The following is a 19,136-nucleotide window of genomic DNA, read 5'->3' as shown; positions in this document are numbered from 1 at the left end:
GGGCCACGATAAAATTTAGCGGGCCGTCTCTCAACTTTCTTTGATGTCGCTAAACAGAAACCCTCCCCCTCACCCGTAACGGGGAAAGCTCGAGAGGTGAAGAAAGGAAGCTGAAGCCGAAGTTGAATTTGAGATAAAAGAAACTGGAGTAAGAGTACGCCTTTGCTTATCGGAATCTTTCTTGGTCTTATCCGAAATCTCTTTGCGGCTGTCACTGCATCAAAGGCCACTACATTTTTTCGTCAATCTCTAGATTAGCGACTGGAAATTTTTACATTAATTCACTTTTGTAATTATTAGCTATTATTAATCGAGAAATATTTTTTTTTTTTTAAATAATATTAATATTTACTAATTAAAATTTAATTTTTAATTAAAAAAATAAAAATTAATAATAATTTTTGATAAATTAAAAAAATAATAGTTTAAATGTTATTTTCATACATTTAGAATTTAAATAAAAATAAATTTAATTTCAAAGAGATTTTTGCAGGATAAAAAAAATACAAGTGAGCTTTATTCTTAGCTGTAAAAATAAGTTGAATATTAATTGAGCGTTTCCGGCCGAATGAATGTAAAAGACAGCTCGGTAAAGTCTTTATAAATTTTATTTAAAAAAACAGTCATCCAGCAATCGCGTAACTCCCTGTGCCCGTTTAAACAACCGAGGTTTGCTCAATGTTTCAAACAAACCGTGCGGGTGAGGCTTTATTTGCAGTGAGCCGACGTGTACCGCGTTCTCACCCCAGTGAGCTTTAAGCGAAAGCGAGAGTTACCCCAATATACCTACCATATATATATATATATATATATATATATATATATATATATGAGTTCGAGTAAGCACAGTCCGTTTCGTTTCTCAGTCAAGTTCCTTTATGCTGCGGGGAGTACGTACTCTCTTCTATCACCCCTTTGAGCACACACTCACACACTGACGCACTGAGATTACCAACAGACAGAGACACAGAGGCTTGCCTCCCAAAACGCCTTCTAATCCCCGCACCTACACTATACTCTATACACTATACTCTCAATAAATTTACACGGTTTATATAATATTATTATATATTATATTTTATATTTTATATACCGAATAATTTTTAACTTCCTTTTGCACTCAGACATCCTCAAGAAATTAACGTCTAAGTCAACCCATTTTATTGCGCTGTTGTTATTGCACAAATTATAGTTAAGTACTAATCTATTACTTTTTATTATTGCCCTCCAGACTATTTTATTATTCATGGGTTCATTACCCCCAAGAATTATAGAATTTATAACCTGCTTCTTTTTTTTCTTTTCATTACTGTTATTATTACGACTATTGTCTATATTTTTTTTTATTATCATCGCAATCATGACTCACAATAATTAAAAGTTGTTGACGAATTAATTTTTAAATTGTCTTTATATCTACGGCCGTCAGAAAATTTTTATTATTATTTTTTTGACAAACAAATTATTGTGATGATTTTTTATATCAAATTAAGAAACGATAAAGTTTATTTTTTTAATTTTTTATTTTGTTAATTAAATAAATAAAGTATTAAATATTTTTACAAAAATAAACCTTTCAATAAAAAAACTTGAAATTTTCTAAAACTAAAAAGTTCATAGACCAAAACACAACCCAGGACTCTGATAAATAAAAAAAAACACAAAAGTAGGGGTAGTCCTACTTCATCAGCCCTTTATACATGATATGAGCTTCGGTATCAAACATGACGCGCACGCGTGGCTCCTTCCTAGTAGTGGGGAGCCTCCAGTGTCACTTTGTGCCGGGCGTTGCGGCGGTCTGCCTCCAGTCAAAACCCCGTAGTCACCGCGAGTGCATGTAACGCGCGTCTGACTCGACACTTACCTCACTAGTTAGTGCTAAACTCATCAAGAGATAAATAAAGTTTAAATTTTTACAAAACCCACTTTTATACAACGAAAAATCACAAGGAATTAAAAGTTACCTCCCAAAAATAAGTAAAAAGTATAAATTTTGTAATTGGGTCCCTTCGCTCATCAAGTGTGTACCTCCCCGGTGTTAATTAAGTTGGTGTTCGAAGTAAGTGGACGTCGGGGCATACTACTTGGTTTAGTCGGATTTGCATCCCTTCTGACCCAATTAGATTAAACATTCCGGGTTCTCCGATCACCTAAAAGTTATTGTTGTTATTGTTGTTCTCCTCCTCCTCCTCGTATATATATATATATATATATATATATATATATATATATATATCACCACATCGTGGTTAATTTTCGATAATCGCTGTTTACTGAAAGATCAATTTGCAGAAATTTTATTTTGGATAAATTTGAGTCGATAAAATAGTAACTCAAACAAAAAATCGTCAGACAATAGTTTTGGGATTTTAAAAATAAAGTGCTGAGTTAAAACTCCATTTGTTTCTAAGTTTTCTGGCGTTGACAGATCGATAAAAACTTTTGGATCCACATCAGACTTTTTTTTCAATAAATCGTTTTTAAATTTTCGATGTTTAATAAATTTTCTTGTGTTGCCTTGTCGTGATTAATAAATAATTATTTATACTCATATCTAAAATTTTATTTCAATTATTAAAATTATTTTTTTAAACTTAAAAAAAATAAAAACAATAAATGTAAAATAAAAAAGTGATACAGATAAATTATCATTGAATTTTCTTACAAGAAATAAGTGACGTTAATTAAAATTGTAATTTTAGTGAAAATTATTATTATTATTAATTTATAAATAAAAATTGCAGTGATTGAATGAGTGTTAAAATAAAATAAATTTAGTGAATTAAATAAAAAAAGTGAAGCAAAAATTGATGAGGGAAAATTGAGGAAAAAGAAGCTGAAAATAAAACTGAAAAGCTTGAATATATTTCCGGTCCGCAAGCTCCGCTCTAAAGTAGTCTCGGAGGAGATAGTGCTGTCGACGGTCCAGGTCTTGCTGGGGGGCAAGACGGGCACCACGGTGAAGGGAAACGGCGGATTCGGGGACTACTCGGCGGCGGGCGAATTCGAGGTCTGGGGCGAAGACCACCGTGCGACGGATGGTGAGGACCACTTGCCCGGGCCGCCTCGCGGACTCACCAACACTCAGTCCCAGAATCACTCCCAGGGGAGGTGTAATGACGGGAACGTGTCCTCTCTGAGGCCCCTGCTCCACGTCGCACACTGCGAATTGCACTCTCCGAGAGACGCCGAGCTTCTCAGGCTCGACCAGCTCGAGAACATTAATATGGACCGCAAAGGGGACAGAGACCCCTATTCTATGATGGATAATTTTCATAGTCCTGTGCCGCCCCCGCTTCCTAGAAGACATGGACGGTAAGAGGCTTAATTTGTTGTTAAAGGTTCAAAAAAAAATTAATAAGAATCAAGTTTTTGGGGAAAAAGTAGCTGGTGATAATTCACGATAATTAGAACGTAATTAAAAAAATTTTTTTAGAAAAAGTATCAAATTTAAATGGATCAAAATGTATTGTAAAACTTATGAGTTAGATTGAAAAAAATAATTTTTAATTAAAAAAATTATTTTTAAAAGTTTGATGATTTTTTATCAAATAGAAAAATTTTTCTTATTTTCTTAATTTGAGTGAATTTAAAAAAAAAATTAATTATTCTAAATTTTGATCTTTAAAATTATAAATTGAAAAATTCTTTAAATATATTAAAATAATTAATAAATTCATTAGTAAGAAAAAAAATAGTGTTTAGGTCTTTAACCTCGCAGTAAAAATGAAAACTACTAAAAAATAATTATTTCCAAGCAATTAAACGTGTAATTAGAGATTAAATCGAGAGATCCTGAACCGTGAGCTTAATAGTATTTTCTAGAGACAAATAAGCGGCCGATTAAAAAATAAATGAAACTTTTAATGTTTTTGTCACTGATGATTTACGATGATTAATAAAAAAGGCATGATTATAATTATAAGCAATTTGTATTCCGTGAATACATTTTCCCCTAGTTAAATATCATCGCGGTAGGGTGTAAGTGACATAATAGCGGTTATCGATATATATTTCTATTCTGGAGAGTGTTAAATTCGGCGATCGCAGCATCTATCTCTCTGCTCGGCCAATGTCGCTTTTATGTTAATAATCCAGGCTCGCGTTTTAGAATTCGAGGAACGCACACTTTCACCCTCGACGCGAACGATCGGGGTGGCAGTAGTGGGCGGCGGGAGTGTGTGACAAACTGAGCAAGGGTAATTCTGGGTAACAGGGGGCTCAGATATGAATATGCATAAACCTCAAGGGAAGAACGCATCCGTTAATTCTTATCTCGGTAACCATTCTCAGGCTATCATATTTTCAAATGCATTCCTTATAACTATAACTATAACTATAACTATTACTATTACTATTACTATTACTATTACTATTACTATTACTATTACTATTACTACTACTGTTACTTTCAAGGATCCCAAATATCGTATTTATTCTTCTTCCAGCTACATTCCATCGGGTTTTTATTTTTCTTCGGCTTATCGCCAAATCAAGCGCTTTCATCGGACGAAATTTAAAACGTGGATTATCGTGCCGCTTTAAATTCAATTTCAAGCTTCGAGTGTAAACTTTTCGTCATTAATTTTAAAAACTTTTCAATTTTACTCATGAATTTTTAAAGAATTTTATTGCAAGTAGCTTTTAAAAGCTTTACTGATGAAAAATATTTTATTTTATAACTCAAAAGCGTAATTTGTATTAAAACAATTATTTCTTCTAAAATAATGGACTTACAATTTTTAAGACATTCAAATATTTTTTTCTAAAATCAAAATTTCCAAACATAAAGCTGCTTTTAAATAACATGTAGTTTAAAAATAAAGTCAAAGTTTTTTTAAAAAAAAAAAAAAAATAGCTTAATAGAAGTTACAAAAAATTTTAAAAGTTAATTATCAAAAATAATGAAACTAAAACTTTCAAGCCCGACAACAAATTAAAAACCCGACGATGCGACTGAATTCCAAGAGTTTCCAGGCATTTGAATGTCGGCCCTCGAAAGCTCTCGCCATGCATATAAATATAAAAATAAAAACCGAGCAAGCTGGATATTAAAAAGTGCCGAATCAAGAAATTCGGAGAAGTAATCCGTGGCCCATGAATGTAATACATAACATTCAGTTGACGAGGAAATCATCAGGTTCCTCGGAACAGCTAATTGACCCCGATTAAGCTCGACTAATTGGACGGGCTCGTGAGCAGTAAATAAACCACTGCGGAGAGCCACTTGAGAGAATATTAAAAAAACAGATGAAAAGCATAAATAGTGAGTATATGTACGTATTTGAAATCAATCGGGTCTCAGTAGGTCGGAAACTTTTGTGAACCAAGTGGAGCATACGTAACTAATCCTCGAGGCAAAGCTTCGTGCTGGGAACCAGTTCAAGGGATGCGAGTCTTGCTAAGCGGTTCCGTTCTTATACACACACATATACCTCTATTACCCAGCATCTCTCGAGTGTACACTGTACAAGTAAACCCATTGGTGGTCAAAGCTCCTTTGCAATATTCTCGCCGATCCGGTATTCGATAGATATTATATAGATTCGGCGAGCTCTGACGGCAAAGTCTATTGCAATCTGACATATTTGTCTATCTTTCATCTCAACAACAACTTCTGTCTCTATTTCAACCGTTTTTATGTTATTTCCCATTTTTAACTCTCAGATACAATAGTTTGTTGACGAAAAAACTTTTTGATATAAATAAATATTATTTTTTATCAATAAAATTTATTTAAAAAAAATTTTTTTATTCTCTTAATAATATAGATTTATTGAAATTATCTAATTAAAAAATTTTTAAACGAATTTTTTTTCAATATCATCTACATTTATAAAAAAATATGCAAATAAATTCTAAAAATTAAAATAACCGAACAAAACAATTCCCCCTTGGACTCTAATAAAATTCAAAATCATAATTCACAATTCCAATGCTTCGTCCCTGGAGCCAAATTAAAAATTTACTTCGAATTTCTCGACATAAAAGGGTTATCTGCCCTTGGCAGAAAATGAAGTCCACTAATAGCATAAAAGTAAAAGGGGTTAGCTTTATATAACACATAAAAATAATAATTAGATAACATTAATTAAACAGTGATGTGCTCCCAAATGATCGTTCGAAGTAATTATCAGGCAAACACACCGAATTCAGAGGGCATCATCGCGCAACGCGATGGAAAATAAAATGATGATACAGAAATTGGGAGCTGAATATTCGGAGCAATTTGGTGCGAACACACATTAGCTCTCGATGAGTGTAGAGACGAGTATTTCCCATCGGAGAAAGACCGGAATGTAAATGGAAGAGAGTAATGCTCTTGAATTCGGATTTTGTGTGACACCCTCTGCTACATGCGAACATTATACAACAGTTGTAGGGCTCGAATTCGATTCTCCATAAATTGAGGAAAGCCATCTCCCAATTATTTGCAACGTACACTCATAATGACAATGGTAATAACAACAATGGAGTCCTTCTCTTTTACGACTCCTTGCAGTGTAGTTGGCATAAAAAAAATATGAGCATTCTCGATGACAAAAAAGAACATTAAACTGAGTATCCTTCCCCTATTTATATTTTTTCATCCTTTGACTCTGTCTCTCCTTTTACATTCTATTCTCGAGGACAGCCGAGCGAATGGCCGAGAGGCTGCTGAGTCTTGGAGAGAATAATATAAAGAAAATGCCCAAGACAACCCGGTGGAACAAAAAGATGAATTCACTCCAAAAAACCCGGAGCTTAAGTGCGACGTCTAATCTCGCTTTGGAGCTGTCGAATGAGATGCTAACTCTGGAAAATATTAATTCGAAAAGTAATCTATTGGATTTTAGATAAATAAATAAATAAAATGACAAATAAAAAAAAATAATGCAAGCTGTCTATGTCTCTTTGTTTTATTTTAGTTTTTTTTTGTCTTCCGTCCCCAGCTTCGCCATCGGAGCATCCCTCGGCCAAGTCGAGCTGAAAGAATCTCAATAAATCTCGCCTAAGGCTAAATTACTCGTCGCCTCGGCTGACGTACGTGGATTGCTTTCCTCGTTAAATCGCTTATTTGTTTATATTACCAGATTAACTATACCTTTTTTATTTTGTTTTACCGAGAATTTATTCCTTTATTTATTTCTTACTTCTTGCTCCTTACTTCTTAATATTTATTTCCTTGATTTTAATTACTGAGAAAACATTAAACAGTATTAACATTATTAGACAGAGGTATAACACAAAGTGAACCAAAGAAAATAGAAAATTAGTTATAGACTAAGACCGCCTGGCTCGCTTTATATTATTACTGGATATTCGACATTGTTGTTCTGTCTCTAAGAGCCATTTAACGCAATGTCTGTTACGGACTTTGTAATTTAGAGCCAATCTTCTTTATTATATCCGTAATAAGATTCTCTTTTTACGCTTTTTATTATTAAAACTCTTTCAAATAAATATTTTCATTTTTAGCTTGGTATAAAATTTTTTTATAAAATTTAGTTTTGGAAAATTCCAACAGGTGGCGCATAGTCGCTAAACATTCTCGCTACCAGAAAGTTAACTTAAATTTTTTTTTTTGTCTCTTATAAGACATTGGCTCGAGTAAAATTAAAAAAAAAAAAAATATCAGAAAATATATGGCCATACATAAAAATATTTGAGAAGATTATTTTCCCGAGAAAATCGTGTAAAATATAAGAAAAGACAGCAATTGAAAAAGACAAAGAGATAAAAGTATAAAGGTGGGCTTGGAACCTTAGCCAGTGTTAAAACGGATGTCCCTTGAGGTCAACCTCGTCGTGACTACCTATCAATTGTCCGCGTCCTCAACTGGTCCAGTCTCTTTCTAGAAGGAGGATGAGACGTGATCGCGGATTAAACTCGTTCAAAATTTACGTCTCTCGTTCTGTCAAAACTTTTTCACTATTTTTTTCTTTTTTATCTTTCTCTCTTTTTATTTTTTTTTTCTCTCTATCCAGTTTCTACCTCCTGCTTTATACCCAGACGGTATAATCTCCAGCAGTTGATTGAAATTATAATAGAAATTTTTCATTTATTCATATCTATATTTACTTTTCATAGAAGTGACTTTTGGATAAAAACCTTTCAGATTTTTCAATTACCCACCACCATTTATTTATAATTATTATTATTTTAAATAATTTCAAACTAAATACAAGTTGAAATAGTAACGGAAAGAGAAATAGAAACAAAACGAGAGACGAAATATTTGACAACATATATATATATATATATATATATATATATATATATATATATATATATTAATGTACATGCAGTATCCAAGAGAAGTCACAACTGTGGTACCGGATGCGCAAAGCGGAACAAACGGATACGAAGTGGAAACGAGGAATGAGTCGGTTTGGTATACCTAGACATATATATGCAGAGTGGGTAAAAGTACAAATATATATATATATATATATATATATACATAAATTGAGATAAAGAGGGTGGAGGTAGCGAGAAAGAGAGGGAGAGAGAAGAGTAGAACAGAGGCTGAGATTTTGGGATAGGTTATAGTTTGGCGAGACAGGGTGATGCATGGTCGGTAGTCGGCAGGGTTGTTGGTTGATCGCGAATCCTAACTCGGCGCCAGCTAGTCAGCCAACCCTTTGTACATATGTACTCCATGTACGTGCAACTCTCATATCATCATCAAGACGTGCCTTCACCAGCGAGCTGTGCTCTCATTTATTAAGACATGCCTTCACTTTATGCTAAATTACTACTGCTAAAGGATTTCCCTTGATTAATTTATGTTTACTTCCATTGTTTTCCTCTACTTTACAACCATTTTAGATTCTCTTTACTGGCTAAAAAAAAGTTTTCTTCATTCAAGAAATAAATATTCCATCACAAGTTCATTTTTTAGAGTTTAATTTAATAAAATATTTTTTTTTTTTTTTTTACTTTATTATAAAAATTTTGAATTATTAAAAAAAATTAAAATTTTACTTTATTAAATAATGACTTTATATTCTTTTAATAATATAGATTAACAATTTCTAAAGAAATAGGTTGCGTGAACAATTGAAGTTTTAGAAAAGAAATACCGGAAGTTTATAATATGTTGAGCGATGACAGAAGCCACCTGTGAGTTGTCAAGTCATCTGAAGTCTATAGTATGGTATTATAGATAATAGTATAACAGTGATGAATTAATAAGCTAAATTGTCGGGATATAAGTATAAGTAACAGGTAAAGGTGGCATGATATGAAGTATCAGAGAGATTGCATGTGTCGTCATGTTCAATATACAGATATGTATATCGTGGGGTTTCTATATACCTTTAACCTGTGACTAGTCGAGCGTTGAGGCATGATAGCGGGCACTTTAGGGATTATAAATACCGATGAATGTGTCGTACATGCTATTAAACCTGAGGAAGTAGTTGAACAAGCCTGAGGTAAGAAGGAGGTAACGCTGACTATGTTCACTGTGTTCTAGTAGCTGTGCTCACGGATGTACATCTCAAATGAGCAGACATCAGTGACGGACGGGTATAAATATTAAATAACAACGCGTTATGCCTGCTATTATTGTATTACCATAAACAGTTATTATTCAAACTACCCCGTTATAACTTTTAATAATAAATTATTTCTGTGGGAAATTTTTAATTATTTATTTTATTGTTTTATTTACCCGGTTATATTATAGGATAAGAATAAATGAATATGTCAACATCTCTTCGCTAACGCAGCTTTTATTTTGTATGCATGCTGAAAAACAAAAGCGGAAGCGTTTAAATTAATTTTAAAATACGGAAAACTTGAGAGTAAATCGCAAAACTCTCTACTCATTAAAATTTAAGTTTATTAAAGAGAAAAAAATTTTTAATTATCATCAAAATTTAAGTTAGAAATTTTGAGTCAATTAAAATTTAATTAAACTATTAAAAAATTTTAAATCTAAATTTTTTGGCAAAATTAAATTATTTAAATGTAACAATAATTATCCTTGACTTGGATACTCAATAAATTTAAAAATTAAATCCTCTGGCTGATGCGCGTGCGTAACTGGAGTTCCGCGAGAATATTTATAATTTTTTTTTCCCATGTAGATATCCCAGCAAGCAATAGCATTGCTATTACATTGATACATTAGTATTGCATGTGGACGTGCTCATTTCTTTTTTTTCTTCGAGTCTTTTTTCTTATTTTTTTATTATCAGCGTATGCGACAGCGTGTACAGAGCATAAAGTAATAACCGAGCGGCAACGCCACGTCGTCGGATCAATATCGGGACGGAATGGCGGCAGGGATGAAAGGGGATGCGCTCTCGTCGTCGTGTGTAGGCTGATAGGGAAGGTAAAATACCAGGGGGTTTTCTCTCGTCGTCGTTGTCGTTGTCGTTGTCGTTCCACTATCACTAGACTAGACTCGACTAGACTACACTACACTAGACTATACTAGGAAGAGCTCAAGAAAGAGCAGAAGAACCGAACACCCGAGAAAGAAAGTTAAAGGCAGACAGACTCCATTTGGTTACTGAAAAAATTTATAAAATATTTAATATTTCACTTTTAAATCAATTTTTGGAGCTTTAATTAATTTTTTGGTAGCAGATAAAATCGATTGGAATTTTTTTTATCGAAAATTCAATACTAAAAGTGTCTCATTAAATTTTTCTAGCCGCAGTATTTTATCCAGAATGCAGATTTAAAAATTTAGAACAAGTTTTTTTTTATTTTTATTTCTATTTTTTTACGTCTATAAAGTTTCACGCCTAATTTAAAATTTTTTCCCAATAAATCTGTTTGTTTGCTCACCCGCGATTTATTTATAATTTACCGTGACAAATAATTGATTTAGCTTCTATATACTAGGCCAGTATACAGTATAGCACGTTGATGAATATTCATCATGATACGTGATTTTTATAATAAATTATTTTGACTTCTGTCAGATCAAACAATTAATCCCCAATCGGTCTGCTCTCTGAAATCATACTAATAATTTTTCGCAGTAGGTGACTAATGATACAGTAAGAGCGCAGAAAAATAAAGTGTCACTTTATTCCTTCTTGACAAATTACTTGAGTCTGTCTTTGTTAATAATATTTTTTTATTAAATTAAAAAAACGTAATAATAATCTTATGAAAATTAATAATTTTGGAAAGTAATTATAGACTAATTATATATTATTAACTAAATATATATATATATATATATATATATATATATATATATATATATATATATATATATATATATATATATATATAGTGTGTTGTATGTTGAAAGAGAAAGATGAGGGAAGACATAGGAGTAGTTTGCTTTGGTATATTCAACGTAACGGTTATAAATAGATAATGCGGTAGATAAACGAGGAACCTGATGGTGAATCTGGATGAAAGGAGCAGCCGGGCGAATGCTCATCATCGCGGCATTTATGTCTTTAGACACTAATAAACCCGGTGATATTATCAAACAAGTCCCCATAAAATAATATTTAAACTTTTGATTATTATTCCGTGTATTAACACTAATTTAACAACTTTTATTTGACATTTAACTTTAACTTCAAGTTAATCCTCTATCCAGACCCAACTTTGTTTATATCACTAAGGTTTACGACTTGTGAGACTCAGGGCAGATTTGTTGAGGTTTTTAATCGGGATTTAAGATTTTTAAAAATTTTATTTTAGCATTAAAAAATTATTATAAAGATCTGAATATAATTTTTAAATCTCAGCCAATAAATCTCAATCAAGAAAAAAAATTATGGGACAGTTTATCGCAATGATATCTTGAAGCGCACCTGGTCCGTGATAAAAACTCGAAACAGCAAAAAAGATCGAAATATAAGTGTGAGTAAGAAATATGAAAAGTAGCGAAACTGGTGAAGCTGGTAAAGAAAGCGGTAAAGTAGCCTTTAAAAAAATACACCGATAAGGTTTTTATTTTGATACCCTGGTGCTGGCAGTGGCACCAGTAACTGGTAGCTGGTACTCAGGAAAAGCTCAACACCAAGGGATGAATAAAATATCCGGGGATTTAGTCTTGTACTCTCTCGGCACGAATTACCTATCGACTTTTTTGCCCCACCCTCGCTCGGCCCTACGCTTGCCGGGTGGTTTTTCTAACCCCTTGGATCCAGTTCGCCCTCTGGAGAACGGTGTTACGAAGTGCGCGAGGATCAGGGGATGCGCTATCGCAGATCGCAGATCGCACTATTGACACATCATCGCGTCCCTCAAACTCCGGTCTAAGTCGTAGGTTGTAGGTTCAACTCTGTTGTACTATTCTGCTATTCAGCCCCGGATACTCTAACCCATGTACCTTGTAGTGATGAAAGACCCACCTACTAACTACCTACTCTTTACCACTACTAACCCAAGTATCATCGATTATTCTTTTAACCCCTTTTCCCTTTTCCCTCATCAATTAACTTCAAACCTATTTATATCACGTCTCAATGCTCTTATTACTTAATACACACTCAATTTTATTCATCAGAAAAAAATATTGCATTATGTTCTTTATATTTTTAATCCTTGAAAAAAATTTTTTTATTCATTTGCAAAATTAAAGAGGACTATATTTTTTTTTTTTTTTTTTTTTTTATCGAACTTCAATTATTAGTTTTATTTTAGAGACAGACTATTGAAAAGTTTATAGACTTTATAAAATTCATAACTTGCAAAATAATTGATACAACATGATTTTATTTGAAAACTTTTAAATTTTAGAAATATATTCTTCAATTATAATTCATTAAATATTTAAATCGCTTTAAAAGTATTTAAATAAAAATATATTAAAATTTAAAATCCAAGAATAATATTTTTAAAAATAAAATAATAAATAATTTTTAAAAAAATTATTGAAATAAATAAATAAAAATAAGCCAAGTAGAAAAGTTGATTTACTCGTATAAAATCTTGTAAAAGCATTCAGTCATAATCTATTTAATCTGAACCCAATAAAGTATTCATAAAAATAGCGCCTACGAAAATTACAACCGGGAAATGGATAAAATTTAATTTAGCGCCATATCCAAATGCATTTGCTTGGGAAAACTGCACCTCGATGTTTGTACAGCAGCATTCCCTTTTAAATAAAGCTTATATTCAATGTTATGGTTATACAACTATAGCGAAATGCTCGCCCTTGGTTTACATATTTCTAGCCAGGAAACCGATGTACATTCCTACCATTAAATATCGCATTCATCAGCTTTGGCTCTCAGCTAATGCATTTCTGTCTTTGAGCTAATGAAAGCCCAAACTCACCCGATAGAAACTCACAAAAATAATGATAATAATAATGATAAATGCAATTATAAGATCGATTTAAAAGACTCGAGTTAAAAAAATACTGAAAACTTTTTTTACTACACATCAAACACGATCAAGTTTTTAAAAATGAGAAAGAAATTACTTGAGACATTAGCTAATTTGTTTTCTATAGCTTGGTAATCTCCTACGAGATAAGGTAAAGATAAAATATATATGTGTATACTAACAGTGTATAGCTACGGCAATGTGTATAGTATTAGAATGTATATAGACAGAGCGCAGTATATTATTAAAGTAGTAAAGCACAGAGCGCCGTATTCAGAGTATATATTAACAGTAAACTTCTGGATGGACGCCAGAGCTAATATTACCTTTACCATAATAAGAGAATATTAAATAAAAACATAACTACCAAATCCAATAGGCGGTTTTCCTACCCACAGACTTAATAGACTATCAAATTTTATCAGTACTACGCTTTTTTTACAACCTGCTTAACTTTAAATGTTTCTAGTTTTATTTATTTATTAAACATGTTTTTTATGGAGGCGTTGGAAACAAGTTGAAGAAATTATTATTTTTTTATGAAAAAATTTCAGAGTAATCTTCAATGTATCTAGATTCTTGGAATTTAAACGAAGAATTAAAATATTTAATAGTTTCGGTGGGAAAAATTATTTAATCAGTAAATTATTTTAATTGGGGGCGTAGAAAAGAAGCAGTTAAAATAATTATTTTTAAATGAAAAAATTTGGAAATATTGTTCAATGTATCTAGTTTCTAAAAATATAAACAAAAAATTTTTAATATTAATAATTTTGCTTGAATTAAATGAAAGCGATTTAAAAAAAAAAAAAAAAAAAAAAAAAACATTTCAATTATTATAATAATGACAATGATAATGATTATTAAAAGAATGAGGATGATTGGAGTTGTCCCTTCGGGTCCACTTTATCCAATAAAGATTAATTTGTATAGTCATTAAACTTTTGTATAGGCCACTGGACTTTGGCTAGACTTTTATCAGCCAATCTATCAATTTATGCGGACTAATTACCATCAGAAAGAATAATTAACGATAATTAAGCGGAACTTGTTTAATAAACTGATTTGCTGACAGGTAATTAATTTTCAAATATATATAAATATAAAAATATAAATGATTTATGATTTACCGACATTAGAAGAGCGTCGCTCAATTTTGGTCCTTAGTAGATGTATGGAGAGGGGACTGGTGCCACGAGATAAAAAATTATTGTACGGAGAAGCGTGATTCGAAAACAATAAATGCAGAAGAGGGCTAAGAAGTGTCCCCGGCAATAATATTAGGATATTAGGATAACGAGGGGTGTAACGACGGCGATATTCTGAACTACTGTCTCGGGAGAATACGCTCGAGCTTTTTGTCGGCGTCTATTAAATTTCGTTTTCCCTCATCAACATTAATGAATTTTGATAGTTACCTCCCTTGGGCCGCTGATTTAACTTATATTTCAAATTTCAACACCTTTTTTTTTTTTTTATAACAAACAAATTTATTTAATTTCTACAGCTTTGTAATTTTTAAGTGATAAAATTTTTTTCTCCTTTTATTAAACTAAAAATTCCCGATCTTAATTACATAAAATTATGAATTAACCGTGAAAATTAATGACCGCGGCCACAAGAGTGATTTAAAAGCAAATAAATCTTTAAACTAAAATTTTAATTAGTTAGAAAAGAATCTAATGGGTCACATGAATGTAAATCCAATAGAAAATAAAACAAACTTAAATTCCTCGGAAAGTAATTACAAGTTTGTCTATTAGACCCTTGAGTGTACGAATCTGTTCTAGTTTAAACTCTCGACTAACCATATAATAATACTTACAAAAAAAAAAATTCCCGGAGTCGAATCAATACTACTAACATTTGGTTTTAAATTTATCAGAGCGGGATCTCTACTCATCTCTTGATTAATGATTCGTCAGAATTCATATTGTCAAAAGGGAGTTTTATTGAGAATGACATGTTTCTCGGGAGCGGTCATACGAATGTGTTAGTCATGGTTAAAATAATTTATGACCAGGCCTAACACACTATATCATATTCATAACACACACACCGACAAACACCGAATAACACATTTACGACACTCGACATTAACATCCAGCACAACTGATGAGCGATAATGACATTCAGATGACCAGTTGACGTGAACAAGTCTTCACGACTTATCCATTTGTCTTCAACTGAGTAATTCTGGCACTTTAAATTCCTTTATGCCTATATTTATTATTATTATTTTCGAAATAATTCGAGTTAAATATCAGCAATTACGAAATACAGAATTTTTTTTAGATGCGTGGCTGATAAATTTAAAGTCGAGTGTTTGGTTTCATCCTCCCATTGAGCTCTTTTTCCACCAGGGATAGCTTTTTACTTTTTATCTCACTCAGCAAACTCAACAGGACGCAAGAATCGATCTTTCTTTCGACAATATATATCTCGTCTTTCATTATTTTTATCTCCTTCCACCTTCTCGCTCCTCAAATAAAAGTAAAGGCCAGATATAATACAAAGGCGCTAGAAAATAGTCTTCTCCCTTGAAACGAATTTTTCTAGATTTAAATCTGAGCCCAAATATCATATTTCGAGTGTATTTCATTTTTTTTCACCGAAAAACCACTAAGCCGGAGCTTTAGAGCCGTAAAAATAAATGTAAAACCGCGATTTTGCTACGATTTTGTGGTTCTGAGCCTTGGGTGGGAGTTTAGTTCCCGATTTGGCCGCCAGGTGGCTGCTGCTCGCGGCGCTCTCGCATGTGGAAGGGTAAAAAGTCTTTTAAAGTATTTTTTCAACTCGTAAAAGCTTATTATAATTGTTAAACACTTTTTTCGGAGCTATAAAACACTGGCTGGGTAATTCTGGGTGTTTTTTAGAGTCAATGCACGTTGTTTTCTTACAAAAAACCGCGAAAGTAATAGATTATGTCAAAGAATGTTGAAATAAAAAAAAGTCTTTGTTAAAAACTGATAAGATAAGTTTAAAAATAAGTAAAAAGACATTTACGGAGATTATATATTAAACGTCACGAACAATTACACTGAAGTGTTTATGTGAAAGTTTATTAATTGTCTCGGACAAGCGGTATTGCGGTGAAGAAAATAAAATGAATAAACGCGATATGTTTTTATTTTTTCGAGTGCCACTGATGTATGTTATAACTAATCGGGCTCGCATCTCTCCTGACAATAAATATTATTTTTCGACCAGCGGACACACTAGGAATGTAAATATAAATATACACACATTTTTAAAATTAATTGCCAGCATGGGTGTGCGGTCATTCGCTACTTTTGCTGTCACATATGTTTATTGAGGATAGTGGAATACCGAGAGCGTTCATTTATGATGCAAGATCGAATAGAAAGACTCGCTACAGTCATGAAAGAAACCATTCATAGAAAAACGTCATTTCGACGTATTTATTTTAACGTTAGCTGAGTTAAAATATAAATGTATAATTTTCAAGAGTAAATAAATTTTTTAAAACTCCATCTAAGGATCTGGGAGCTTTTTACACACACACACACACACACACACACACACACACACACACGCGCGCGCGCGCGCGCATTTTTACTACATGTCTACACGCTTTACCTCTACATTGCGGCTCTGAATTTCCGTCATTTCCGGGACGGAAAATACGAGAACTTTAGTCGTGTCTGAAAACCGCTGAGTGCATGTAAGATACTACTTTTTCCTTTTTATTTTCACAAAGTGTAAAAAAAAATTTTTTACTTTACCGCTAAATTTTGGTAAACTTAATTTTAGTAATGGAACTATTATCGACAAATTTATGCTTTAGAATCGGTGAATAATATAGTTGTTCATTTTCTATCACAGAATATTTGTTTGAATTTCATTTCCCTAATGGAGCCAAATTATTGTATTGAGTTGAAAAAATTTATCAGTATTTCTAGAGTAGGAAAATTTTGTTTTTTATTTATTTATAATCTACTTAAAAATTTTTCGAACGGTTTTTAAACTTTGGTAAGAAAATTTAAAATTCTTTTTAGGTTAATTATCTTACAAACTTTTCCATTAACGTTCGAACTTGATTTTTTAAAGTTTTTTCCGGTAATTCGTTTGCCGTTTATTGGATTTCAATGCAGAAATAATGAATTTCCGAAGTTTTCATAACTGACTTCACTTTAAATTAAAAACTTTAGACCTATCTCTTCGTTTTAATATACACGGGATATAAAAAGGGTTTTTTTTTTTAGTTTGTATAGACATTTTAATAATTAAGCGCTTTGAGATGAAAAAAAAAATTTTAAAAAGTGCCTAAGTACTAAACTGTTGTTTTTTCCACATAAAATAATTTATTATTTATATTTAAAAATAATTTCCACCCAACAAACATCTTATTGAGGGCTGTAACTGCTTTTAAAGTATATAAGTAATGCGTTCCTCATAAATATATATATATATATATATATATATATATATATATATATATATATATATATATATATATATATATATATATAATACAGAGTATAAACTCTGAATTATTGAACACACTTGAAGGCATAAAAAATTTATCGGGTGAGTAGACATCTGTAGACATTTGTGTTATACATGTAATAGGAAAATCGTATCGTATATATAAATATAAAATTGTTGGCCCTCATGTTAATGTAGTTTGCGCCTAAAAAAGCGACACAATACAATACAGAACATAAGTACAAATTTCTAACTATTTGATAGAGTCTGTTGACTGTACCAGCGACAAAGAAGCTGTTATTGTGTTTCACTCCCACCGAATTTGTGAGAACTAGTGAAAATTTATATTACTAGCTAATATAAAGGCAGCAGCATATAAAGGGCGTTTTATTTCACCGGTGAATATTCTGATTATAAAACCTCAAACTGAAGCTAAAATTCAAAACTAAACTAGAAGAATCTGAGATGAGCGGCATAACAATGGGTGTTATTGTTGGGTTGATGTGTGCTGAAACTAACGAGCATGTAGTAGCTTTCGAAAAAGCCTTCTCGTATTCCTCGATTTCTGTATTGCCGTATATTACTGCGCACTGCATACTGGGTGGCTTTGTATCTCGCGTTGCAGTTAACCGACACGTAAACCTGGATCCACCATCAAACATCCAGCATCCAGCATCCAGCATCCACTCTTCTATGTATGTATGTTATGTATAATACCAAGTGGCACAGCGTCCAATACAACACCCGTTGTTTATGTAGTAGGGGTTACACTGATTTATTACTCTCTCGCCTACAGTTACTGATGGATTGCCAACTTGCGCTGTTTATTACCGGTTTTATTCATTTTTTTTTTTTGTTTAATTGTTTGTTCACTAATTTATTATCCGCCGAGTTCTTTTTTTTTTTTGTTTTTTTTTTCAACTGCAGTCTAATACTAAATTCTATTTAAAAAAAATTTTATTCTTGCTCTGAAATTAAATTAGAAAAATTTTAATTTATTAAAATAAATATAAAAATTATAAATAAATAAAATGTAGATTTATGCAAAATGATAGCCAGAGGTCTGGTCCTAATTTGAAATTCTGTGAATAACACTCTGAACTACACACGTGTTGAGTCACATTATTTATTTGAATCTATTGAAGAGCTAATTTTTCAGTATTTCTATTTTATTTCCTCAGACGAAATATAATAGTAAAGAAAAAGAATTGGTCGCCCCATGCTGTGCCCTGCTCGCTCTTCGAATTTGTAAATAAGAGGGCGGGCCTCCACGGGGTGTCTGGACAAAAAAAAGTCATTATACAAACTTTCAATCATGGTATAATTGATACATTTGAATATTTTTTTTAATGCCATAAAATTGATTTTATGTATCGAGAAAATAA

The 19,136-nt window shown here is 32.0% G+C and overlaps 1 protein-coding gene across 4 annotated transcripts in view; it reads left to right on the top strand.

The window, feature by feature from the left end:
* Ten-a (Teneurin-a transmembrane protein) overlaps positions 1 to 19,136 on the top strand; it is a 289,448-nt gene that overhangs the window by 229,352 nt on the left and 40,960 nt on the right. The window contains exon 1 of one of the 4 annotated variants that reach the window (XM_074252095.1): positions 1,838 to 3,315. The exons of the other annotated variants lie outside the window; for them this stretch is intronic. Within the exon in view, the coding sequence (XP_074108196.1) occupies positions 3,227 to 3,315 (89 nt within the window). The 5' untranslated portion in view covers positions 1,838 to 3,226. Of the gene's footprint in view, positions 1 to 1,837; positions 3,316 to 19,136 lie in introns of those variants that run through there. 4 annotated transcript variants of the gene reach the window in all.

This window comes from Cotesia typhae, unplaced genomic scaffold (genome assembly GCF_013202065.1).
Source record: "Cotesia typhae breed Kobodo isofemale line unplaced genomic scaffold, CoteBio_Ctyphae contig_83, whole genome shotgun sequence".
Classification (NCBI taxonomy): Eukaryota; Metazoa; Arthropoda; class Insecta; order Hymenoptera; family Braconidae; genus Cotesia; species Cotesia typhae.
Note: the sequence above shows the minus strand (reverse complement) of the source record. Positions and strands in the feature narration are given on the sequence as shown.